The sequence below is a fragment of the Leucoraja erinacea genome, unplaced genomic scaffold (genome assembly GCF_028641065.1).
Source record: "Leucoraja erinacea ecotype New England unplaced genomic scaffold, Leri_hhj_1 Leri_98S, whole genome shotgun sequence".
In the NCBI taxonomy this organism is placed as follows: domain Eukaryota; kingdom Metazoa; phylum Chordata; class Chondrichthyes; order Rajiformes; family Rajidae; genus Leucoraja; species Leucoraja erinaceus.
Window position 1 is genome coordinate 55,767 of NW_026576938.1, and position 26,527 is coordinate 82,293.

At 47.9% G+C, this 26,527-nt stretch overlaps 4 protein-coding genes across 4 annotated transcripts; all 4 read left to right on the forward strand.

Annotated features, from left to right (window-relative positions):
- Window positions 1-872: 872 nt before the first annotated feature.
- LOC129695205 (heat shock cognate 71 kDa protein-like) lies at window positions 873-3,000 on the forward strand. The gene has a single exon (XM_055631981.1). It carries the CDS (start codon window positions 922-924, stop codon window positions 2,842-2,844), a length of 1,923 nt encoding a protein of 640 aa, XP_055487956.1. The 5' UTR covers window positions 873-921; the 3' UTR covers window positions 2,845-3,000.
- A 4,451-nt stretch (window positions 3,001-7,451) lies between these two features.
- On the forward strand, window positions 7,452-9,836 carry LOC129695204 (heat shock cognate 71 kDa protein-like). The gene has a single exon (XM_055631980.1). It carries the CDS (start codon window positions 7,615-7,617, stop codon window positions 9,535-9,537), a length of 1,923 nt encoding a protein of 640 aa, XP_055487955.1. The 5' UTR covers window positions 7,452-7,614; the 3' UTR covers window positions 9,538-9,836.
- Window positions 9,837-15,500: 5,664 nt separating this feature from the next.
- LOC129695207 (heat shock cognate 71 kDa protein-like) lies at window positions 15,501-17,872 on the forward strand. Its single transcript, XM_055631983.1, has one exon. It carries the CDS (start codon window positions 15,649-15,651, stop codon window positions 17,569-17,571), a length of 1,923 nt encoding a protein of 640 aa, XP_055487958.1. The 5' UTR covers window positions 15,501-15,648; the 3' UTR covers window positions 17,572-17,872.
- Window positions 17,873-22,219: 4,347 nt separating this feature from the next.
- On the forward strand, window positions 22,220-24,534 carry LOC129695210 (heat shock cognate 71 kDa protein-like). Its single transcript, XM_055631985.1, has one exon. It carries the CDS (start codon window positions 22,315-22,317, stop codon window positions 24,178-24,180), a length of 1,866 nt encoding a protein of 621 aa, XP_055487960.1. The 5' UTR covers window positions 22,220-22,314; the 3' UTR covers window positions 24,181-24,534.
- The last annotated feature ends 1,993 nt before the right edge of the window (window positions 24,535-26,527 follow it).

Consider the following 26,527-nt stretch of genomic DNA (forward strand, 5'->3'; position numbering starts at 1 on the left):
GAATACTTCAATCTACAATGACTGACAATTTCATTCTGTTCTCTAATTTGTTAAGAAATCTATGGGCTTTTATGTCAATCGACTGACATCCATCTCAGCTTCTGTGTTACGTTGATGGAAAAGCAATAGGGAGCAAGATGCTAATTTCCCAGTATGAAAAGGACCATAACTTTTGTAGAACTGAAGACATTAACGTGAATTCGGTATCAGATTAAAGTTATTGTTATGCTTAATCTGATCGGATAAATTACAGGCTTGATTTTTACAATATCAAAAATGTGTAACATTCCTGCACCACCCCCGCCCCCACCCACACAACAACTTTCCAGCACTTTCTGGCCACTCTCCGGAACTTTCTGCCACTTTCCCGAACTTTACAGAACTTTCTCGCTCAATCTAAAGCCGCCGCCCCCAGCAGCTTCCTGCATTCGCCGATGAGAACACCGACACGCTCTCCCATTGGCCGACGGCGCCGTCAATCAAAGCGTGGGCGGGTCTTGCGCGGGTCTAACCCCCGCCATTGGCTGGTGGTTCGGAAAGTCTAACCTCATTGGCCGACAGGTCCTGGCGAATCCCCGCCCCCGGCGGCGCCGATCTCCCCTGCGATTGGTCAATTGCTTCAGAACGTTCTCCAACGTTCTGGCGGTGACTCACCGGCGCCTCTTCCCATTGGTCGAGCCCAGCGCAGCGCCGCCCACAGCTGGGACGCTCAAGGTATATAAGGAGCTGGTGGCTGGTTGTTCGAGCAACTTGCAGCGGGACAGAGAGAGAAAGAAGGAAAGAACTATCGGAAAGAAAGCAGAAGCTAAATAAGAAAGAGAAGAAGTGGAAGGAAAAGGAGAAGAGGAAGGAAAAGAGGAAAAAAACAACGACTGCGACTGAAGACAGGTATCTGAAGACAAACTTTGTCGAGAACCAGAGATGCCAGGATCCAAGGGGACAGCCATCGGCATCGACCTGGGCACCACCTACTCCTGTGTCGCCGTCTTCCAACATGGCAAGGTGGAAATCATCGCCAACGACCAGGGCAACCGCACCACCCCCAGCTACGTGGCCTTCAACGACACCGAGAGGCTCATCGGCGACGCTGCCAAGAACCAGGTGGCCATGAACCCGTCCAACACCGTCTTCGACGCCAAGAGGCTCATCGGGAGGAGGTTCGACGACCCCGTGGTCCAGTCCGACATGAAGCACTGGCCCTTCCAGGTGGTGAGCGACGCTGGGAAGCCCAAGGTGAAGGTGGAGTACAAGGGGGAGAATAAAACCTTCTACCCGGAGGAGATCTCCTCCATGGTGCTGACCAAGATGAAGGAGGTGGCCGAGGCTTACCTGGGCACCAGTGTCACCAATGCTGTTGTCACCGTGCCCGCTTACTTCAATGACTCCCAGCGGCAGGCAACCAAAGATGCCGGCGTGATCGCTGGTCTCAATGTCCTGCGTGTCATCAACGAACCAACTGCAGGTGCCATTGCCTACGGCCTGGACAAGAAGGGCAGTGGAGAGCGCAATGTCCTCATCTTTGACCTGGGTGGCGGCACCTTCGACGTGTCCATCCTCGCCATCGATGACGGTATCTTTGAAGTGAAGTCCACCACCGGCGATACTCACCTGGGTGGAGAGGACTTTGACAATCGCATGGTCAGCCACTTCATTGAGGAGTTCAAGCGGAAAAACAAGAAGGACATTAGCCCGAACAAGAGGGCGGTGAGGAGGCTGCGGACAGCCTGCGAGAGAGCTAAGAGAACCTTGTCTTCCAGCACCCAAGCAAGTATTGAGATCGACTCTCTGTTTGAGGGAATTGACTTGTACACCTCAATCACCAGGGCTCGGTTTGAGGAACTGAACGCTGACCTGCTCCGAGGCACGCTGGATCCAGTGGAGAATGCACTGACAGATGCCAAGTTGGACAAGTCTCAGGTCCATGAGATTGTCCTGGTCGGCGGCTCCACCCGCATCCCCAAGATCCAGAAGCTGCTGCAAGATTTCTTCAACGGCAAGGAGCTGAACAAGAGCATCAACCCTGACGAGGCGGTGGCCTACGGGGCGGCTGTCCAAGCGGCCATTCTGATGGGGGACAAGTCGGAGAACGTCCAGGATCTGCTGCTCCTGGACGTTGCTGCTCTGTCCATGGGTCTGGAGACGGCGGGCGGTGTCATGACCACACTCATCAAGAGGAACACAACCATTCCCACCAAGCAGACCCAGATCTTCAGCACCTACACTGACAACCAGCCTGGCGTCCTCGTTCAGGTGTACGAGGGTGAGAGGGCCATGACGAAGGACAACAACCTCCTGGGCAAGTTTGACTTGAGCGGCATCCCACCTGCCCCTCGTGGAGTGCCCCAGATCGAGGTGACATTCGACATCGACGCCAATGGCATCCTCAACGTGTCTGCCGCTGACAAGAGCACTGGCAGGACAAACAAGATCACCATCACCAACGACAAGGGCCGGCTGAGCAAGGAGGAGATTGACCGAATGGTGCAAGATGCAGAGAAGTATAAGAATGAGGATGAAATGCAGAGGGAGAAGGTCGCAGCCAAGAACTCCCTGGAGTCCTACGCCTACAACGTGAAGAGCACGATGGCCGATGAGAAGGTGGCGAGTAAAGTCAGCGATGAGGACAAGAGGGCGGTGGTTGACCGGTGCAACCAGACGATATCGTGGCTGGAGAAGAATCAGACGGCGGAGGTCGAGGAGTTTGAGCACCAGCAGAAAGAGCTGGAGAAAGTCTGCCGTCCTGTCATTGCCAAACTTTCCCAAGGAGCGGCCCCGGGAGAGTCATGCCGAGATCAGGCCCGGGACACCGCTTCCTCAGGGCCCACCATTGAGGAGGTGGATTGAAAGCCAACAAACATCATCAGAACATATTGAACTTAAACTAATGGCACTGACCTCCTAGTTTCCTGAGGACATTCCTGAACTCTTTTGTAATTATTTGAAATTTGTGTTTAAAACATTTTGATGGTGGGGGGGGGTAACCCATCGGGGCTTTTGGTATCTTGTCGGATTACTGTTGTATATGTTGCCTTCTGTACATTATTTTTTATTGTTCTACTTGGTGGTTTTACTTTGTATAGCTTTGTTTATATATCATGATATCTAAGGTGGCTTTTTACCAATAAACAGCCTCTTGAAGTTTAACCATGTAGTGGTGTTTCTATTTGACACAAGGAACTGCAGATTGTGGTTTACAATAAAAGAGAAACTAAATGCTGGAGTAACTCAATGAGTTGGGCAGCGTCTCTGGAGAACCTGGTTATGTGCCATTTTGGTTACGGACTCATCTCGACTCTTTGTATGCATATCTAATCCGTGAGAGAAGCAGAGGCATGGTGACCTAGTGGTTTGGGCAGCATGTCTGGAGAACATGGTCGGGCGTTATTTTGGGTTGGGACCCTTATTTAGACACTTCATATGCATATGTGCTAAAGTAACTTAGTGAGTTGCAGCATCACTGACGAACATGGATAGTCATAGTCCTGAGCTGAAACAACACCTATCCATGTTCTCCAGAGAGAACGCATGACTTGCTGAGATACTTCGGCACTTTGCTTCCTCTCATGCCTTGCTTCAACTCTTGACACTTCCCCCACTCCCATCTCTATTCTCCTCCCAGCGGCCAATTTGAAGCCTCAGGCTATTAACATTAAGATTTGAGTTTGTTAACTCTGTGGAGAACGATGGTATGAAAACTCTTTGCTACAATTCTAAGGTAAACCAATGTCAGCTCTCGTAAGCTGAATATTCTGCCTGTCTGCACAGGTATGTCTGGCCCATTGTAATGGCTATCTTGAACCAAGACCATTTCAACCTTTTGACCCAAATTTTGTTAAAACAACCAGTTCTTTGAGACCATTATCTGATCTCATGGTTATTGTCTATCTTAAGTGATAGGTGGTTGCAGGGAAGGGATGAGGGAAGGTGGTGATTGCCAGCTCCACAAGAGTAAGTGACAAAGCCCAGGGATGCAAAGGAGATCAAAAGGTGTCAGATGAGGGGAGAGGGACACGGCAGTGGGAGAAATGGATGGAGACCTTCTGCGATTCCTTGTTTTTCCTGTTTTTTGCTTGCGGTAGTAATCCTTACTTTGAAGGAAACGTGTCAATTAAGTTCCCTGCTTTCCGAAATACCTCACAGTACTATTAAACTAATTGAACGTGTACAGCTGTGGCCATTGAGCAAGCCTACAAGTACTATTTACCCACCACAGCCCTTCTGTTCTATCACTTGAACTCCTTTGCGAAACATATTTGGAACTGACTACCTATAATAAACCCCTTGACACGTAGTTTTATGGCTGACCAAGGTCACGTGCTTAAAATGTGTCAGTCTGAAATGTGTCACCATTCTTGGTGAAGTTGGCACAATTCTCTCTGACTGCTCTCTGAACCCCTTTGGATATGAAGAACCTAAATGTCCCCCTTTTTTTCATATCAAAAAAATAATTTATTTAAATTCCAACATGATACAAATTAAAAAAAAAAAACACAAAACCGTGGTGACACACCCACCACCACATTACAGAATCACCAAACTATTCAGACATTAAATTACTAACAACTATGTTACAAATAACATCACCCTCTCCAACACCACCCGGGCGCGGACGTAACCCCGGGAAAGGGGCACGCATCCAGGCTCGGGCAAAGCTCTCTTCCTCCTGGCGCCGTGACTCGAGGATGGCCAGCTTGGCCAGGCCAAGGATCAACCCAACCAGGACATCTTCGGCCCTGCTCACTCCCTAGATCCCGTCACCAGTCCTTCGGTCACTGACAGTCGTGCCACTTCTGTCCCTGCGGACCCCTAGGTCAAGTGGCGGTGCTCCTTGCCCTCTGGACCCTGGCTATAAGGGACGCTCTATTGGTCCCCCGATGTTCCCCATGGTTGCTTCCCACTAGTGTGTCGGGGAGTCTTCGACCCCCCCCCCCCCTCGGCGCACCACCACCCCAACCCACACCACCACCACCTACCGTTGTTACAAAACCTACCATCAGCGGCGCTCCAGATCTGCCACTGCCTGTGGGTGCGATTCCGGAGGCAGTGGTAGGCGATTCCGGAGGCTGTGGGGGAGGGATTAAAATTCAGGTTTGTATTGGTTGTCGGAGAGGTATTTGCTCGGACTTACAAGTTGATAAAGAAAATTCGTTCTGCGCTTCCGTTCCCGTTTTTAAAAAAAGTTCCTCGACGAATGCATCAGTGGATTGAAGTCAAACGCGACTTCTAACGCCTTCAACATCTCGGGTCAAAATCAACATCAAGGACTTCCACATCAGGACAAAACAAAAGTTATCTCATTTATTTAACATCTTGCCTTGCTTCTTGGTGTAGTTTCATTTAAATCTGATGATTCAAAGTATGTTATTTAGGCCCCGATATCGGCCATGTCTTGCCTGCCTATATAGCGGGGCTTATCATGGCAGCGGCCACATTCCGATCTATCACAAAGCACTCTCAAGATAACTAAATTCATTATTTGTTTGCACAATCATCTCATAAGAACATGTAACTCGTCTATATTTTGTGTTTTTGTCTATTTAAAAAAAAAGATTATATTTTTAGCCTTTTAAGAATGGGATGTTTAGATCTAGTAATTGAATTTAGATGCATTTCATTGATTTGATGACACTGATGAACGTGCTTTTTTGTTGAGTATTTACTATTTGTTTTAACGTTACAATAATATTAAAGTTCTGATCTTGAGAATATCACATTTTTGATTTTTTTTTAAGGCAGTCTGGGTGTTGATTACCATTTCCGTCACAACGGCCAATTTGTAATTAAGTAAGTAAGTAAGTAAGTAAGTAAGTAAGTAAGTAAGTAAGTAAGTAAGTAAGTTTATTGGCCAAGTATTCACATACAAGGAATTTGCCTTGGTGCTCCACCCACAAGGAACAACATGACATACAGTGACAGTTACGAATGACTCAGAAAACACTAAACATTAATAATAATAAAATATTAATGATAAAACACAATTGATCAAGCATGTTAACCAACAAAATACCAGATCAAAGGGAGGCTACAGTTAGGCAACTACTAATCTACAATTAGGTAACCTTAGAAGATTGAGGGGGGACCTTATAGAAACTTACAAAATTCTTAAGGGGTTGGACAGGCTAGATGCAGGAAGATTGTTCCCGATGTTGGGGAAGTCCAGAACAAGGGGTCACAGTTTAAGGATAAGGGGGAAGTCTTGTAGGACCGAGATGAGAAAAAACATTTTTTACACAGAGAGTGGTGAATCTGTGGAATTCTCTGCCACAGAAGGTAGTTGAGGCCAGTTCATTGGCTATATTTAAGAGAGAGTTAGATGGGGCCGTTGTAGCTAAAGGGATCAGGGGGGTATGGAGAGAAGGCAGGTACAGGATACTGAGTTGCATGATCAGCCTTGATCATATTGAATGGCAGGGCAAGCTCGATGTGTTTTTTTTTGCCTTCCTTCACAGCGAGGAGAAGATGCGCTATGAAGGATGTTTGTGTAAATTGTGTTGAGTCTTGGGTCTTTTTCGTTTTGTATGTATGGCTGCAGAAACGACATTTCGTTTGGACCTCAACGGGGTCCAAACGACAAATAAATTGTATTGTATTGTATTGTAAGGCCCGAATGGCCTCTACTCCTGTACATATTTTCTATGTTTCTCACTAATTATATGCTTTAATTTCATGTCATGCAAGTAAGATGTATCATATTTGTTTCAGAATACTTCAATCTACAATGACTAACAATTTCATTCTGTTCTCTAATTTGTTAAGAAATCTATGGGCTTTTATGTCAATCGACTGACATCCATCTCAGCTTCTGTGTTAAGTTGATGGAAAAGCAATAGGGAGCAAGATGCTAATTTCCCAGTATGAAAAGGGCCTTAATTTTTTTAATACTGAAGACATTAACGTGAATTCGGTATCAGATTAAAGTTATTGTTATGCTTAATCTGATGGGATAAATTACAGGCTTCATTTTTACAATATCAAAAATGTGTAACATTCCTGCACCACCCTCGCCCCCACCCACACAACAACTTTCCAGCACTTTCTGGCCACTCTCCCGAACTTTCTGCCACTTTCCCGAACTTTACAGAACTTTCTCGCTCAATCTAAAGCCGCCGGCCCCAGCAGCTTCCTGCATTCGCCGATGAGATCACCGACACGCTCGCCCACTGGTCGCCGGCGCCGTCAATCAAACCGTGGGCGGGTCTTGTGCGTATCCAACCCCCGCCATTGGCTGGTTGTTCGGGGAGTCTAACCTCATTGGCCGGCAGGTCCCGGCGAATCCCCGCCCCCGGCGGCGCCGGTCTCCCCTGCGATTGGTCAATTGCTTCAGAACGTTCTCCAACGTTCTGGCGGTGACTCACCGGCGCCTCCTCCCATTGGTCGAGCCCAGCGCAGCGCCGCCCACATCTGGGCCGCTCAAGGTATATAAGGAGCTGGTGGCTGGTTGTTCGAGCAACTTGCAGCGGGACAGAGAGAGAAAGAAGGAAAGAACTATCGGAAAGAAAGCAGAAGTTAAAGAAGGAAGAGAAGTAGAAGGAAGAGAAGAAGCGGAAAGAGGAAAAAAACAACGACTGCGACTGAAGACAGGAATCTGAAGACAAACTTTGTCGAGAACCAGAGATGCCAGGATCCAAGGGGACAGCCATCGGCATCGACCTGGGCACCACCTACTCCTGTGTCGCCGTCTTCCAACATGGCAAGGTGGAAATCATCGCCAACGACCAGGGCAACCGCACCACCCCCAGCTACGTGGCCTTCAACGACACCGAGAGGCTCATCGGCGACGCTGCCAAGAACCAGGTGGCCATGAACCCGTCCAACACCGTCTTCGACGCCAAGAGGCTCATCGGGAGGAGGTTCGACGACCCCGTGGTCCAGGCCGACATGAAGCACTGGCCCTTCCAGGTGGTGAGCGACGCTGGGAAGCCCAAGGTGAAGGTGGAATACAAGGGGGAGAATAAAACCTTCTACCCGGAGGAGATCTCCTCCATGGTGCTGACCAAGATGAAGGAGGTGGCCGAGGCTTACCTGGGCACCAGTGTCACCAATGCTGTTGTCACCGTGCCCGCTTACTTCAATGACTCCCAGCGGCAGGCAACCAAAGATGCCGGCGTGATCGCTGGTCTCAATGTCCTGCGTGTCATCAACGAACCAACTGCAGGTGCCATTGCCTACGGCCTGGACAAGAAGGGCAGTGGAGAGCGCAATGTCCTCATCTTTGACCTGGGTGGCGGCACCTTCGACGTGTCCATCCTCGCCATCGATGACGGTATCTTTGAAGTGAAATCCACCACCGGCGACACCCACCTGGGTGGAGAGGACTTTGACAATCGCATGGTCAGCCACTTTATTGAGGAGTTCAAGCGGAAAAACAAGAAGGACATTAGCCCGAACAAGAGGGCGGTGAGGAGGCTGCGGACAGCCTGCGAGAGAGCTAAGAGAACCTTGTCTTCCAGCACCCAAGCCAGTATTGAGATCGACTCTCTGTTTGAGGGCATTGACTTCTACACCTCAATCACCAGGGCTCGGTTTGAGGAACTGAACGCTGACCTGCTCCGAGGCACGCTGGAGCCGGTGGAGAAAGCCTTGAGAGATGCCAAGTTGGACAAGTCTCAGGTCCATGAGATTGTCCTGGTCGGCGGCTCCACCCGCATCCCCAAGATCCAGAAGATGCTGCAAGATTTCTTCAACGGCAAGGAGCTGAACAAGAGCATCAACCCTGACGAGGCGGTGGCCTACGGGGCGGCTGTCCAAGCTGCCATTCTGATGGGGGACAAGTCGGAGAACGTCCAGGATCTGCTGCTCCTGGACGTTGCTGCTCTGTCCATGGGTCTGGAGACGGCGGGCGGTGTCATGACCACACTGATCAAGAGGAACACCACCATTCCCACCAAGCAGACCCAGATCTTCAGCACCTACACTGACAACCAGCCTGGCGTCCTCGTTCAGGTGTACGAGGGCGAGAGGGCCATGACCAAGGACAACAACCTCCTGGGCAAGTTTGACTTGAGCGGCATCCCACCTGCACCTCGGGGAGTGCCCCAGATCGAGGTGACCTTCGACATCGACGCCAATGGCATCCTCAACGTGTCTGCCGCTGACAAGAGCACTGGCAGGACAAACAAGATCACCATCACCAACGACAAGGGCCGGCTGAGCAAGGAGGAGATTGACCGAATGGTGCAAGATGCAGAGAAGTATAAGAATGAGGATGAAATGCAGAGGGAGAAGGTCGCAGCCAAGAACTCCCTGGAGTCCTACGCCTACAACGTGAAGAGCACGATGGCCGATGAGAAGGTGGCGAGTAAGGTCAGCGATGAGGACAAGAGGGCGGTGGTTGACCGGTGCAACCAGACGATATCGTGGCTGGAGAAGAATCAGACGGCAGAGGTCGAGGAGTTTCAGCACCAGCAGAAAGAGCTGGAGAAAGTCTGCTGTCCCGTCATTGCCAAACTTTCCCAAGGAGCGGCCCCGGGAGAGTCATGCCGAGATCAGGCCCGGGACACCGCTTCCTCAGGGCCCACCATTGAGGAGGTGGATTGAAAGCCAACAAACATCATCAGAACATATTGAACTTAAACTAATGGCACTGACCTCCTAGTTTCCTGAGGACATTCCTGAACTCTTTTGTAATTATTTGAAATTTGTGATAAAAAACAATTTGAGTGTGGGGGGGTAACCCATCGGGGCTTTTGGTATCTTGTTGGATTACTGTTGTATATGTTGCCTTCTGTACATTATTTTTAATTGTTCTACTTGGTGGTTTTACTTTGTATAGCTTTGTTTAAATATCATGTTTTCTAAGGTGGCTTTTTGCCAATAAACAGCCTCTTGACGTTTAACCATGTAGTGGTGTTTCTATTTGACACAAGGAACTGCAGATTGTGGTTTACAATCAAAGAGGAACTAAATGCTGCAGTAACTCAAGTGGGCTGGGTAGCATCTCTGGAGAACCTGGTTAGGTGACATTTTGGTTACGGACTCATCTCGACTCTTTGTACGCATATCTAATCCGTGAGAGATGCAGAGCTATGGTGACATTGTGGTTTGGGCAGCATGTCTGGAGAACATGGTTCAGTGTCATTTTGGGTTGGGGCCCTTCTTTAGACACTTCATATGCGTATGTGCTAAAGTAACTTAGTGAGTTGCAGCATCACTGACGAACATGGATAGTCATAGTCCTGAGCTGAAAAAACACATATCCATGTTCTCCAGAGAGAACGCATGACTTGCTGAGATACTTCGGCACTTTGCTTCCTCTCATGTCTTGCTTCAACTCTTGACACTTCCCCCACTCCCATCTCAAGTCAAGTTTATTTGTCACATACACATACGAGATGTGCAGTGAAATTAAATAGGCAATGCTCGCGGACCTTTGTGCAAAAAGCCAAACAACAAAACAACCAAACAAATTATAAACACAATCATAACACACATATTCTTTTACATAATAAATAATGGAAGGAAAAACGTTCTGTAGAGTTAGTCCCTGGTGAGATAGGCGTTTACAGTCCGAATTGCCTCTGGGAAGAAACTCCTTCTCAACCTCTCCGTTCTCGCCGCATGGCAACGGAGATGTTTGCCTGACCGTAGCAGCTGGAACAGTCCGTTGCAGGGGTGGAAGGGGTCTCGTGATTTTATTTGCTGTTGAGTTGCACCTCCTGTTGTACAGTTCCTGCAGGGGGGTGAGTGAAGTTCCCATAGTGCGTTCGGTCGAACGCACTTCTCTCTGTAGAGCCTTCGTGTCCTTGGCAGAGCAATTCCCAAACCAGATGGTAATGTTCCTGGAGAAGATGCTTTCCACCGCCGCTGCGTAGAAGCACTGGAGGATCCTCGGAGACACTCTGAATTTCCTCATTTGCCTGAGGTGGTAAAGGCGCTGCCTTGCCTTACTCACGAGTGCTGAGGCTTGTGATGCCCATGTCATATCCTCAGAGATGTGGACTCCCAGATATTTAAAACAGTTCACCCTATCCACAGGATCCCCATTTATCCTCAATGGAGTGTACGTCCTCGGATGATGTGCCCTCCTAAAGTCCATGATCAGCTCCTTCGTTTTTTTGATGTTCAAGAGGAGGCTGTTATCCTGGCACCAGAGTGCTAGATCAGCCACCTCCTCCCGGTAGGCCTTCTCATCGTTGTCTGAGATCAGGCCCACCACCAAAGTGTCATCAGCAAACTTAATTATTGAATTGGAGCGGAACCTAGCCACACAGTCATGTGTGTACAGGGAGTACAATAGGGGGCTGAGGACGCAACCCTGGGGCGATCCTGTGCTCAGGGTGAGGGACTCCGATGTATTCCCTCCCATCTCGACTACCTGTGGCCTGGCGGTGAGAAAGTCCAGGACCCAGGCACACGGGGAGGTGTTGAGCCCCAATTCCATTAGCTTCCCGGCCAGTCTGGTGGAGACTATCGTGTTGAAGGCTGAACTGTAGTCTATGAACAGCATCCTCACGTAGCCCCCCTTCTGGCTGTCCAGATGGGAGAGAGCGGTGTGCAAGACCTGGGAGACCGCATCGTCCGTTCTCCAGAGAGAACGAATGAATTGCTGAGATACTTCGGCACTTTGCTTCCTCTCATGTCTTGCTTCAACTCTTGACACTTCCCCCACTCCCATCTCTATTCTCCTCCCAGCAGCCAATTTGAAGCCTCGGGCTATTACCATTATGATTTGAATTTGTTAATTCTGTGGAGAACGATGGTATGAAAACTCTTTGCTACAATTCTAAGGTAAACCAATGTCAGCTCTCGTAAGCTGAATATTCTGCCTGTCTGCACAGGTATGCCTGGCCCATTGTAATGGCTATCTTGAACCAAGACCATTTCAACCTTTTGACCCAAATTTTGTTAAAACAACCAGTTCTTGGAGACCATGATCTGATCTCATGGTTATTGTCTATCTTAATTGATAGGCGGTTGCAGGGAAGGCATGAGGGAAGGTGGTGATTGCCAGCTCCACAAGAGTAAGTGACAAAGCCCAAGAATGCAAAGGAGATCAAAAGGTGTCAGATGAGGGGAGAGGGACACGACAGTGGGAGAAATGGATGGAGACCTTCTGCGATTCCTTGTTTTTCCTGTTTTTTTGCTTGCGGTAGTAATCATTACTTTGAAGGAAACATGTCAATTAAGTTCCCTGCTTTCCGAAATACCTCACAGTACTATTAAACTAATTGAACGTGTACAGCTGTGCCCATTGAGCAAGCCTACGTACTATTTACCCACCACAGCCCTTCTGTTCTATCACTTGAACTCCTTTGCGAAACATTTGGAACTGACTACCTATAATAAACCCCTTAACACGTAGTTTTATGGCTGCCAAAGGTCACATGGTTAAAATGCGTCAGTCTGGATGTGTCACCATTCTTGGTGAAGTTGGCACAATTCTCTCTGACTGCTCTCTGAACCCCTTTGGAGATGAAGAACCTAAATGTCCCCCTTTTTTTCATATCAAAAAAATAATTTATTTAAATTCCAACATGATACAAATTTATAAAAAAACACACAAAACCGTGGTGACACACCCACCACCACATTACAGAATCACCAAACTATTCAGACATTAAATTACAAACAACTATCTTACAAATAACATCACCCTCTCCAACAGCACCCGGGCGCGGACGTAACCCCGGGAAAGGGGCACGCATCCAGGCTCGGGCAAAGCTCTCTTCCGCCTGGCGCCGTGACTCGAGGATGGCCAGCTTGGCCAGGCCAAGGATCAACCCAACCAGGACATCTTCGGCCCTGCTCACTCCCAAGATCCCGTCACCAGTCCTTCGGTCACTGACAGCGGTGCCACTCATGTCCCTGCGAACCCCTAGGTCAAGTGGCGGTGCTCCTTGCCCTCTGGACCCTGGCTACAAGGGACGCTCTATTGGTCCCTCGATGTTCCCCATGGTTGCTTCCCACCAGTGTGTCGGGGAGTCTTTGACAGCCCTCCATCCCCCCCCCCCCCCCCCCCCCCACCCCCACACCCACACACACCACCACCACCACCACCACCACCCCCACCATCCCAACCCACACCCCCTCCACCTACCGTTGTTACAAAACCTACCATCAGCGGCGCTCCAGATCTGCCACTGCCTGTGGGTGCGATTCCGGAGGCTGTGGTAGGCGATTCCGGAGGCTGTGGGGGACGGATTAAAATTCAGGTTTGTATTGGTTGTCGAAGAGGTATTTGCTCGGACTTACAAGTTGATAAAGAAAATTCGTTCTGCGCTTCCGTTCCCATTTTAAAAAAAGCTGCTGGACGATTTCATCAGTGGATTGAAGTCAAACGCGACTTCTAACGCCTTCAACATCTCGGATCAAAATCAACATCAAGGACTTCCACATCAGGACAAAACAAAAGTTATCTCATTTATTTGACATCTTACCTTGCTTCTTGGTGTAGTTTCATTTTAATCTGATGATTCAAGGTATGTTATTTAGGCCCCGATATCGGCCATGTCTTGCCTGCCTATATAGCGGGGCTTATCACGGCAGCGGCCACATCCCGATCTATCACAAAGCACTCTCAAGATAACTAAATTCATTATTTGTTTGCACAATCATCTCATAAGAACATGTAACTCGTCTATATTTTGTGTTTTTGTCTATTTTTTAATAAATATATTTTTAGCCTTTTAAGAATGGGATGTTTAGATCTAGTAATTGAATTTAGATGAATTTCATTGATTTGATGACACTGATTAACATGCTTTTTTTGTTGAGTATTTACAGTTTGTTTTAACGTTACAATAATATTAAAGTTCTGATCTTGATAATATCACATTTTTGATTTTTTTAAGGCAGTCTGGGTGTTTATTACTATTTCCGTCACAACGGTCCATTTGTAATTAATTAAATAAGTAAGTAAGTAAGTTTATTGGCCAAGTATTCACATACAAGGAATTAGCCTGGGTGCTCCGCCAACAAGTAACAACATGACATACAGTGACAGCTACGAATGACTCAGAAAACACTAAACATTAATAATAATAAAATATTAATGATAAAACACCATTGATCAAGCATGTGAACCAACAAAATACCAGATCAAAGGGACGCTACAGTTAGGTAACTACTAATCTACAATTAGGTAACCTTAGAAGATTGAGGGGGGACCTTATAGAAACTTACAAAATTCTTAAGGGGTTGGACAGGCTAGATGCAGGAAGATTGTTCCCGATGTTGGGGAAGTCCAGAACAAGGGGTCACAGTTTAAGGATAAGAGGGAAGTCTTTTAGGACCGAGATGAGAAAAAACATTTTTCACACAGAGAGTGGTGAATCTGTAGAATTCTCTGCCACAGAAGGTAGTTGAGGCCAGTTCATTGGCTATATTTAAGAGAGAGTTAGATGGGGCCGTTGTGGCTAAAGGGATTAGGGGGGTATGGAGAGAAGGCAGGTACAGGATACTGAGTTGCATGATCAGTCTTGGTCATATTGAATGGCAGGGCAGGCTCGATGTGTTTTTTTTTTTTTGCCTTCCTTCACAGCGAGGAGAAGATGCGCTGTGAAGGATGTTTGTGTAAATTGTGTTGTGTCTTGGGTCTTTTTCGTTTTGTATGTATGACTGCAGAAACGACATTTCGTTTGGACCTCAACGGGGTCCAAACGACAAATAAATTGTATTGTATTGTATTGTATTGTAAGGCCCGAATGGCCTCTACTCCTGTACATATTTTCTATGTTTCTCACTAATTATATGCTTTAATTTCATATCATCCAAGTAAGATGTATCATATTTGTTTCAGAATACTTCAATCTACAATGATGACAATTTCATTCTGTTCTCTAATTTGTTAAGAAATCTATGGGCTTTTATGTCAATCGACTGACATCCATCTCAGCTTCTGTGTTAAATTGATGGAAAAGCAATAGGGAGCAAGATGCTAATTTCCCAGTATGAAAAGAACCTTAACGTTTTTAATACTGAAGACATTAACGTGAATTCGGTAGCAGATTAAAGTTATTGTTATGCTTAATCTGATGGGATAAATTACAGGCTTGATTTTTACAATATCAAAAATGTGTAACATTCCTGCACCACCCCCGCTCCCACCCACACAACAACTTTCCAGCACTTTCTGGCCACTCTCCGGAACTTTCTGCCACTTTCCCGAACTTTGCAGAACTTTCACGCTCAATCTAAAGCCGCCGCCCCCAGCAGCTTCCTGCATTCGCCGATGAGATCACCGCCACGCTCGCCCAATGGCCGCCGGCGCCGTCAATCAAAGCGTGGGAGGGTCTTGTGCGTATCCAACCCCCGCCATTGGCTGGTGGTTCGGGGAGTCTAACCTCATTGGCCGGCAGGTCCCGGCGAATCCCCGCCCCCGGCGGCGCCCGCCTCCCCTGCGATTGGTCAATTGCTTCAGAACGTTCTCCAACGTTCTGGCGGTGACTCACCGGCGCCTCCTCCCATTGGTCGAGCCCAGCGCAGCGCCGCCCACATCTGGGCCGCTCAAGGTATATAAGGAGCTGGTGGCTGGTTGTTCGAGCAACTTGCAGCGGGACAGAGAGACAAAGAAGGAAAGAACTATCGGAAAGAAAGCAGAAGTTAAAGAAGGAAGAGAAGTAGAAGGAAGAGAAGAAGTGGAAAGAGGAAAAAAACAACGACTGCGACTGAAGACAGGAATCTGAAGACAAACTTTGTCGAGAACCAGAGATGCCAGGATCCAAGGGGACAGCCATCGGCATCGACCTGGGCACCACCTACTCGTGTGTCGCCGTCTTCCAACATGGCAAGGTGGAAATCATCGCCAACGACCAGGGCAACCGCACCACCCCCAGCTACGTGGCCTTCAACGACACCGAGAGGCTCATCGGCGACGCTGCCAAGAACCAGGTGGCCATGAACCCGTCCAACACCGTCTTCGACGCCAAGAGGCTCATCGGGAGGAGGTTCGACGACCCCGTGGTCCAGGCCGACATGAAGCACTGGCCCTTCCAGGTGGTGAGCGACGCTGGGAAGCCCAAGGTGAAGGTGGAGTACAAGGGGGAGAATAAAACCTTCTACCCGGAGGAGATCTCCTCCATGGTGCTGACCAAGATGAAGGAGGTGGCCGAGGCTTATCTGGGCACCAGTGTCACCAATGCTGTTGTCACCGTGCCCGCTTACTTCAATGACTCCCAGCGGCAGGCAACCAAAGATGCCGGCGTGATCGCTGGTCTCAATGTCCTGCGTGTCATCAACGAACCAACTGCAGGTGCCATTGCCTACGGCCTGGACAAGAAGGGCAGTGGAGAGCGCAATGTCCTCATCTTTGACCTGGGTGGCGGCACCTTCGACGTGTCCATCCTCGCCATCGATGACGGTATCTTTGAAGTGAAGTCCACCACCGGCGACACCCACCTGGGTGGAGAGGACTTTGACAATCGCATGGTCAGCCACTTCATTGAGGAGTTCAAGCGGAAAAACAAGAAGGACATTAGCCCGAACAAGAGGGCGGTGAGGAGGCTGCGGACAGCCTGCGAGAGAGCTAAGAGAACCTTGTCTTCCAGCACCCAAGCCAGTATTGAGATCGACTCTCTGTTTGAGGGCATTGACTTCTACACCTCAATCACCAGGGCTCGGTTTGAGGAACTGAACGCTGACCTGCTCCGAGGCACGCTGGAGCCGGTGGAGAAAGCCTTGAGAGATGCCAAGTTGGACAAGTCTCAGGTCCATGAGATTGTCCTGGTCGGCGGCTCCACCCGCATCCCCAAGATCCAGAAGATGCTGCAAGATTTCTTCAACGGCAAGGAGCTGAACAAGAGCATCAACCCTGACGAGGCGGTGGCCTACGGGGCGGCTGTCCAAGCGGCCATTCTGATGGGGGACAAGTCGGAGAACGTCCAGGATCTGCTGCTCCTGGACGTTGCTGCTCTGTCCATGGGTCTGGAGACGGCGGGCGGTGTCATGACCACACTCATCAAGAGGAACACCACCATTCCCACCAAGCAGACCCAGATCTTCAGCACCTACACTGACAACCAGCCTGGCGTCCTCGTTCAGGTGTACGAGGGTAAGAGGGCCATGACCAAGGACAACAACCTCCTGGGCAAGTTTGACTTGAGCGGCATCCCACCTGCCCCTCGTGGAGTGCCCCAGATCGAGGTGACATTCGACATCGACGCCAATGGTATCCTCAACGTGTCTGCCGCTGACAAGAGCACTGGCAGGACAAACAAGATCACCATCACCAACGACAAGGGCCGGCTGAGCAAGGAGGAGATTGACCGAATGGTGCAAGATGCAGAGAAGTATAAGAATGAGGATGAAATGCAGAGGGAGAAGGTCGCAGCCAAGAACTCCCTGGAGTCCTACGCCTACAACGTGAAGAGCACGATGGCCGATGAGAAGGTGGCGAGTAAGGTCAGCGATGAGGACAAGAGGGCGGTGGTTGACCGGTGCAACCAGACGATATCGTGGCTGGAGAAGAATCAGACGGCGGAGGTCGAGGAGTTTCAGCACCAGCAGAAAGAGCTGGAGAAAGTCTGCCGTCCCGTCATTGCCAAACTTTCCCAAGGAGCGGCCCCGGGAGAGTCATGCCGAGATCAGGCCCGGGACACCGCCTCCTCAGGGCCCACCATTGAGGAGGTGGATTGAAAGCCAACAAACATCATCAGAACATATTGAACTTAAACTAATGGCACTGACCTCCTAGTTTCCTGAGGTCATTCCTGAACTCTTTTGTAATTATTTGAAATTTGTGTTTAAAACATTCTGATGGTGGGGGCTCAAAGTCCAATCGGGGCTTTTGGTATCTTCTTGGATTACTGTTGTATATGTTGCCTTCTGTACATTATTTTTAATTGTTCTGCTTGGTGGTTTTACTTTGTATAGCTTTGTTTAAATATCATGTTTTCTAAGGTGGCTTTTTACCAATAAACAGCCTCTTGAAGTTTAACCATGTAGTGATGTTTCTATTTGACACGAGGAACTGCAGATGGTGGTTTACAATAAAAGAGAAACTAAATGCTGGAGTTACTCAATGGGCTGGGCAGCATCTCTGGAGAACCTGGTTATGTCACATTTTGGTTACGGACTCATCTCGACTCTTTGTATGCATATCTAATCCGTGAGAGATGTAGAGGTATGGTGACCTAGTGGTTTGGGCAGCATGTCTGGAGAACATGGTTCAGTGTCATTTTGGGTTGGGACCATTATTTAGACATTTCATATGTATATGTGCTAAAGTAACTTAGTGAGTTGCAGCATCACTGACGAACATGGATAGTCACAGTCCTGAGCTGAAACAACACCTATCCATGTTCTCCAGAGAGAACGCATGACTTGCTGAGATACTTCGGCACTTTGCTTCCTCTCATGTCTTGCTTCAACTCTTGACACTTCCCCCACTCCCATCTCTATTCTCCTCCCAGCAGCCAATTTGAAGCCTCGGGCTATTACCATTATGATTTGAATTTGTTAATTCTGTGGAGAACGATGGTATGAAAACTCTTTGCTACCATTCTAAGGTAAACCAATGTCAGCTCTCGTAAGCTGAATATTCTGCCTGTCTGCACAGGTATGCCTGGCCCATTGTAATGGCTATCTTGAACCAAGACCATTTCAACCTGTTGACCCAAATTTTGTTAAAACAACCAGTTCTTTGAGACCATTATCTGATCTCATGGTTATTGTCTATCTTAATTGCTAGGCGGTTGCAGGGAAGGCATGAGGGAAGGTGGTGATTGCCAGCTCCACAAGAGTAAGTGACAAAGCCCAGGGACGCAAAGGAGATCAAAAGGTGTCAGATGAGGGGAGAGGGACACGACAGTGGGAAAAATGGATGGAGACCTTCTGCGATTCCTTGTTTTTCCTGTTTTTGTGCTTGCGATATTAATCCTTACTTTGAAGGAAACATGTCAATTAAGTTCCCTGCTTTCCGAAATACCTCGCAGTACTATTAAACTAATTGAACGTGTACAGCTGTGGCCATTGAGCAAGCCTACAAGTACTATTTACCCACCACAGCCCTTCTGTTCTATCACTTGAACTCCTTTGCGAAACATATTTTGAACTGACTACCCATAATAAACCCCTTAACGCGTAGTTTTATGGCTGACAAAGGTCACATGCTTAAAATGCGTCAGTCTGGAATGTGTCTCCATTCTTGGTGAAGTTGGCACAATTCTCTCTGACTGCTCTCTGAACCCCTTTGGAGATGAAGAACCTAAATGTCCCCCTTTTTTTCATATCAAAAAAATAATTTATTTAAATTCCAACATGATACAATTTTTTTTTTAAGCACAAAACCGTGGTGACACACCCACCACCACATTACAGAATCACCAAACTATTCAGACATTAAATTACAAACAACTATGTTACAAATAACATCACCCTCTCCAACACCACCCGGGCGCGGACGTAACCCCGGGAAAGGGGCACGCATCCAGGCTCGGGCAAAGCCCTCTTCCGCCTGGCGCCGTGACTCGAGGATGGCCAGCTTGGCCAGGCCAAGGATCAACCCAACCAGGGCATCTTCGGCCCTGCTCTCTCCCAATATCCCGTCACCAGTCCTTCGGTCACTGACAGTGGTGCCACTTCTGTCCCTGCGGACCCCTAGGTCAAGTGGCGGTGCTCCTTGCCCTCTGGACCCTGGCTACGAGGGACGCTCTATTGGTCCCCCGATGTTCCCCATGGTTGCTTCCCACTATTGTGTCGGGGAGTCTTCGACCCCCCCCCCCCCCCTCCCCCTCGGCGCACCACCACCCCAACCCACACCCCCACCACCTACCGTTGTTACAAAACCTACCATCAGCGGCGCTCCAGTTCTGCCACTGCCTGTGCGTGCGATTCCGGAGGCAGTGGTAGGCGATTCCGGAGGCTGTGGGGGACGGATTAAAATTCAGGTTTGTATTGGTTGTCAAAGAGGTATTTGCTCGGACTTACAAGTTGATAAAGAAAATTCGTTCTGCGCTTCTGTTCCCGTTTTAAAAAAAGCTGCTGGACGATTGCATCAGTGGATTGAATTTAAACGCGACTTCTAACGCCTTCAACATCTCGGATCAAAATCAACATCAAGGACTTCCACATCAGGACAAAACAAAAGTTATCTTATTTATTTAACATCTTACCTTGCTTCTTGGTGTAGTTTCATTTTAATCTGATGATTCAAGGTATGTTATTTAGGCCCCGATATCGGCCATGTCTTGCCTGCCTATATAGCGGGGCTTATCATGGCAGCGGCCACATTCCGATCTATCACAAAGCACTCTCAAGATAACTAAATTCATTATTTGTTTACACAATCATCTCATAAGAACATGTAACTAGTCTACATTTTGTGTTTTTGTCTATTTTTAAAAAAAAATTATATTTTTAGCCTTTTAAGAATGAGATGTTTAGATCTAGTAATTGGATTTAGATGAATTTCATTGATTTGATGACACTGATGAACATGCTTTTTTTGTTGAGTATTTACTATTTGTTTTAACGTTACAATAATATTAAAGTTCTGATCTTGAGAATATCACATTTTTGATTTTTTAAGGAAGTCTGGGTGTTTATTACTATTTCCGTCACAACGGCCAATTTGTAATTAAGTAAGTAAATAAGTAAGTAAGTAAGTTTATTGGCCAAGTATTCCCATACAAGGAATTTGCCTTGGTGATCCACCCACAAGCAACAACATGACATACAGTGACAGTTACGAATGACTCAGAAAACACTAAACATTAATAATAATAAAATATTAATGATAAAACACCATTGACCAAGCATGTGAACCAACAAAATACCAGATCAAAGGGAGGCTACAGTTAGGGAACTACTAATCTACAATTGGGTAACCTTAGAAGATTGAGGAGGGACCTTATAGAAACTTACAAAATTCTTAAGGGGTTGGACAGGCTAGATGCAGGAAGATTGTTCCCGATGTTGGGGAAGTCCAGAACAAGGGGTCACAGTTTAAGGATAAGGGGGAAGTCTTTTAGGACCGAGATGAAAAAACATTTTTCACACAGAGAGTGGTGAATCTGTGGAATTCTCTGCCACAGAAGGTAGTTGAGGCCAGTTCATTGGCTATATTTAAGAGAGAGTTAGATGGGGCCCTTGTGGCTAAAGGGATCAGGGGGGTATGGAGAGAAGGCAGGTACAGGATACTGAGTTGGATGATCAGCCTTGATCATATTGAATGGCAGGGCAGACTCGATATGGGTTTTTTTGCCTTCCTTCACAGCGAGGAGAAGATGCGCTATGAAGGATGTTTGTGTAAATTGTGTTGTGTCTTGGGTCTTTCTCGTTTTGTATGTATGACTGCAGAAACGACATTTCGTTTGGACCTCAACGGGGTCCAAACCACAAATAAATTGTATTGTATTGTATTGTAAGGCCCGATGGCCTGTACATATTTTCTATGTTTCTCACTAATTATATGCTTTAATTTCATGTCATCCAAGTAAGATGTATCATATTTGTTTCAGAATACTTCAATCTACAATGACTGACAATTTCATTCTGTTCTCTAATTTGTTAAGAAATCTATGGGCTTTTATGTCAATCGACTGACATCCATCTCAGCTTCTGTGTTAAGTTGATGGAAAAGCAATAGGGAGCAAGATGCTAATTTCCCAGTATGAAAAGGACCATAACTTTTTTAATACTGAAGACATTAACGTGAATTCGGTATCAGATTAAAGTTATTGTTATGCTTAATCTGATGGGATAAATTACAGGCTTGATTTTTACAATATCAAAAATGTGTAACATTCCTGCACCACCCCCGCTCCCACCCACACAACAACTTTCCAGCACTTTCTGGCCACTCTCCGGAACTTTCTGCCACTTTCCCGAACTTTACAGAACTTTCTCGCTCAATCTAAAGCCGCCGCCCCCAGCAGCTTCCTGCATTCGTCGATGAGATCACCGACACGCTCTCCCATTGGCCGGCGGCGCCGTCAATCCAAGCGTGGGCGGGTCTTGCGCGGGTCCAACCCCCGCCATTGGCTGGTGGTTCGGGGAGTCTAACCTCATTGGCCGACAGGTCCCGGCGAATCCCCGCCCCCGGCGGCGCCGGTCTCCCCTACGATTGGTCAATTGCTTCAGAACGTTCTCCAACGTTCTGGCGGTGACTCACCGGCGCCTCCTCCCATTGGTCGAGCCCAGCGCAGCGCTGCCCACATCTGGGACGCTCAAGGTATATAAGGAGCTGGTGGCTGGTTGTTCGAGCAACTTGCAGCGGGACAGAGAGAGAAAGAAGGAAAGAACTATCGGAAAGAAAGCAGAAGCTAAAGAAGGAAGAGAAGAAGAGGAAGGAAAAGAAGAAGTGGAAGGAAAAGTGGAAAAAGCAACGACTGCGACTGAAGACAGGAATCTGAAGACAAACTTTGTCGAGAACCAGAGATGCCAGGATCCAAGGGGACAGCCATCGGCATCGACCTGGGCACCACCTACTCATGTGTCGCCGTCTTCCAACATGGCAAGGTGGAAATCATCGCCAACGACCAGGGCAACCGCACCACCCCCAGCTACGTGGCCTTCAACGACACCGAGAGGCTCATCGGCGACGCTGCCAAGAACCAGGTGGCCATGAACCCGTCCAACACCGTCTTCGACGCCAAGAGGCTCATCGGGAGGAGGTTCGACGACCCCGTGGTCCAGGCCGACATGAAGCACTGGCCCTTCCAGGTGGTGAGCGACGCTGGGAAGCCCAAGGTGAAGGTGGAGTACAAGGGGGAGAATAAAACCTTCTACCCGGAGGAGATCTCCTCCATGGTGCTGACCAAGATGAAGGAGGTGGCCGAGGCTTACCTGGGCTACAATGTCACCAATGCTGTTGTCACCGTGCCCGCTTACTTCAATGACTCCCAGCGGCAGGCAACCAAAGATGCCGGCGTGATCGCTGGTCTCAATGTCCTGCGTGTCATCAACGAACCAACTGCAGGTGCCATTGCCTACGGCCTGGACAAGAAGGGCAGTGGAGAGCGCAATGTCCTCATCTTTGACCTGGGTGGCGGCACCTTCGACGTGTCCATCCTCGCCATCGATGACGGTATCTTTGAAGTGAAGTCCACCACCGGCGACACCCACCTGGGTGGAGAGGACTTTGACAATCGCATGGTCAGCCACTTCATTGAGGAGTTCAAGCGGAAAAACAAGAAGGACATTAGCCCGAACAAGAGGGCGGTGAGGAGGCTGCGGACAGCCTGCGAGAGAGCTAAGAGAACCTTGTCTTCCAGCACCCAAGCCAGTATTGAGATCGACTCTCTGTTTGAGGGCATTGACTTCTACACCTCGATCACCAGGGCTCGGTTTGAGGAACTGAACGCTGACCTGCTCCGAGGCACGCTGGAGCCGGTGGAGAAAGCCTTGAGAGATGCCAAGTTGGACAAGTCTCAGGTCCATGAGATTGTCCTGGTCGGCGGCTCCACCCGCATCCCCAAGATCCAGAAGATGCTGCAAGATTTCTTCAACGGCAAGGAGCTGAACAAGAGCATCAACCCTGACGAGGCGGTGGCCTACGGGGCGGCTGTCCAAGCGGCCATTCTGATGGGGGACAAGTCGGAGAACGTCCAGGATCTGCTGCTCCTGGACGTTGCTGCTCTGTCCATGGGTCTGGAGACGGCGGGCGGTGTCATGACCACACTCATCAAGAGGAACACCACCATTCCCACCAAGCAGACCCAGATCTTCAGCACCTACACTGACAACCAGCCTGGCGTCCTCGTTCAGGTATACGAGGGCGAGAGGGCCATGACCAAGGACAACAACCTCCTGGGCAAGTTTGACTTGAGCGGCATCCCACCTGCCCCTCGTGGAGTGCCCCAGATCGAGGTGACCTTCGACATCGACGCCAATGGCATCCTCAACGTGTCTGCCGCTGACAAGAGCACTGGCAAGACAAACAAGATCACCATCACCAACGACAAGGGCCGGCTGAGCAAGGAGGAGATTGACCGAATGGTTCAAGATGCAGAGAAGTACAAGAATGAGGATGAAATGCAGAGGGAGAAGGTCGCAGCCAAGAACTCCCTGGAGTCCTACGCCTACAACGTGAAGAGCACGATGGCCGATGAGAAGGTGGCGAGTAAGGTCAGCGATGAGGACGAGAGGGCGGTGGTTGACCGGTGCAACCAGACGATATCGTGGCTGGAGAAGAATCAGACGGCAGAGGTCGAGGAGTTTCAGCACCAGCAGAAAGAGCTGGAGAAAGTCTGCCGTCCCGTCATTGCCAAACTTTCCCAAGGAGCGGCCCCGGGAGAGTCATGACGAGATCAGGCCCGGGACACCGCTTCCTCAGGGCCCACCATTGAGGAGGTGGATTGAAAGCCAACAAACATTATCAGAACATATTGAACTTAAACTAATGGCACTGACCTCCTAGTTTCCTGAGGACATTCCTGAACTCTTTTGTAATTATTTGAAATTTGTGTTCAAAACATTTTGATGGTGGGGGGTAACCCATCGGGGCTTTTGGTATCTTCTTGGATTACTGTTGTATATGTTGCCTTCTGTACATTATTTTTAATTGTTCTACTTGGTGGTTTTACTTTGTATAGCTTTGTTTATATATCATGTTTTCTAAGGTGGCTTTTTACCAATAAACAGCCTCTTGAAGTTTAACCATGTAGTGGTGTTTCTATTTGACACAAGGAACTGCAGATGGTGGTTTACAATCAAAGAGAAACTAAATGCTGGAGTAACTCAATGGGCTGGGCAGCGTCTCTGGAGAACCTGGTTATGTGACATTTTGGTTACGGACTCATCTCGACTATTTGTATGCATATCTAATCCGTGAGAGATGCAGAGGTATGGTGACCTAGTGGTTTGGGCAGCATGTCTGGAGAACATGGTTCAGTGTCATTTTGGGTTGGGACCATTATTTAGACATTTCATATGCATATGTGCTAAAGTAACTTAGTGAGTTGCAGCATCACTGACGAACATGGATAGTCACAGTCCTGAGCTGAAACAACACATATCCATGTTCTCCAGAGAGAACGCATGACTTGCTGAGATACTTCGGCACTTTGCTTCCTTTTATGCCTTGTTTCAACTCTTGACACTTACCCCACTCCCATCTCTATTCTCCTCCCTGCAGCCAATTTGAAGCCTCAGGCTATTAACATTAAGATTTGAGTTTGTTAATTCTGTGGGGAATAATGGTACGAAAACTCTTTGCTACAATTCTAATGCAATTCCAATGTCAACTCTCGTAAGCTGAATATTCTGCCTGTCTGCACAGGTATGCCTGGCCCATTGTGATGAATACCTTGAACCAAGACCATTTCAACCTTTGACCCAGATTTTGTTAAAACAACCAGTTCTTGGAAATATGATCTTATCTCATGGTTATTGGTATGGGATAGTTTATTGACTGGGAATTGGTGCAAAAGGGCTTGATTGGAGAAAAATATAGTCTGGACCTTGGGGAGGAGTTACTGAAATAGGGTTAAGGCAGAGCTTACCATAATTAGACACAACATTCTTGTAGCTATTAAACTACCTTTTGTTGAAAATCTAGAAGGTAGAGGAAAAATTTTGTTTTCCAAACCCCGAAACTCCCTCGCTCGTAACTCCTTAATTGCCATTGACATGATTGTTTTTATAAAGCATTTTTCCTATAGCTTGAAGCTTCTTAAGAAAACAACTATTGCGTTTTAGCCGAACTACCTATAGTTGTATCATTAGTCATGTCAAATGCCTGGTCACAAGAGTCAAGATGACATTCTTACCAACAGCAGCATAACAGGCCTGTAAGCACAATACTCATAGATAACATATTAAACAAAAAACAATAAATAACAACCAAGAAAAGAAAAACAAATACTAGTGCAAATGTCCAAAGTTCTTTGTTCATAGTTTAGTTAGTTTTAAAGTTTTAGTTTAAAGATACAGCAGGGAAACAGACGTGCAGATGCTGGTCTCCAGAGTCAGAGATGCTGCCTGATCCGCTGAGTTAACCCAGCATTTTGTGTCTATCTTCACTGATCATACTGTTGTGTTGCAAGCAAGTCAGGTGGAATATGAGGTGCTGCACTGCTCTGCAATTAACCAATAGTTGAGAGAGAGTGATACAGTGTGGAAACAGGCCCTTCGGACCAACTCACCTACACCGGCCAACAGTTCCCAGCTACACTAGTCCCACCTGCCTGCATTTGGTCCATATCCCTCCAAACCTGTCCTATCCATGTACATAACTAACTGTTTCTTAAACGCTGGGATAGCACCTGCCTCCCTAATTTTGAGGAAGGACATCCTTGTGATTGAGGCAGTGCAGCATAGGTTCATGAGATTGATCCCTGGGATGGCGGGACTGTCATATGAGGAAAGATTGAAAAGCTTAGGCTTGTATTCACTGGAGTTTAGAAGATTGAGGGGGGATCTTATAGAAACTTATAAAAGGACTGGACAAGCTAGATGCAGGAAAAATGTTCCCAATGTTGGGCGAGTCCAGAACCAGGGGCCACAGTCTTAGAATAAGAGAAGGCCATTTAAGACTAAGGTGAGAAATAACATTTTCACCCAGAGAGTTGTGAATTTGTGGAATTCCCTGCCACAGAGGGCAGTGGAGGCCAAATCACTGGATGGATTTAAGAGAGAGTTAGATAGAGCT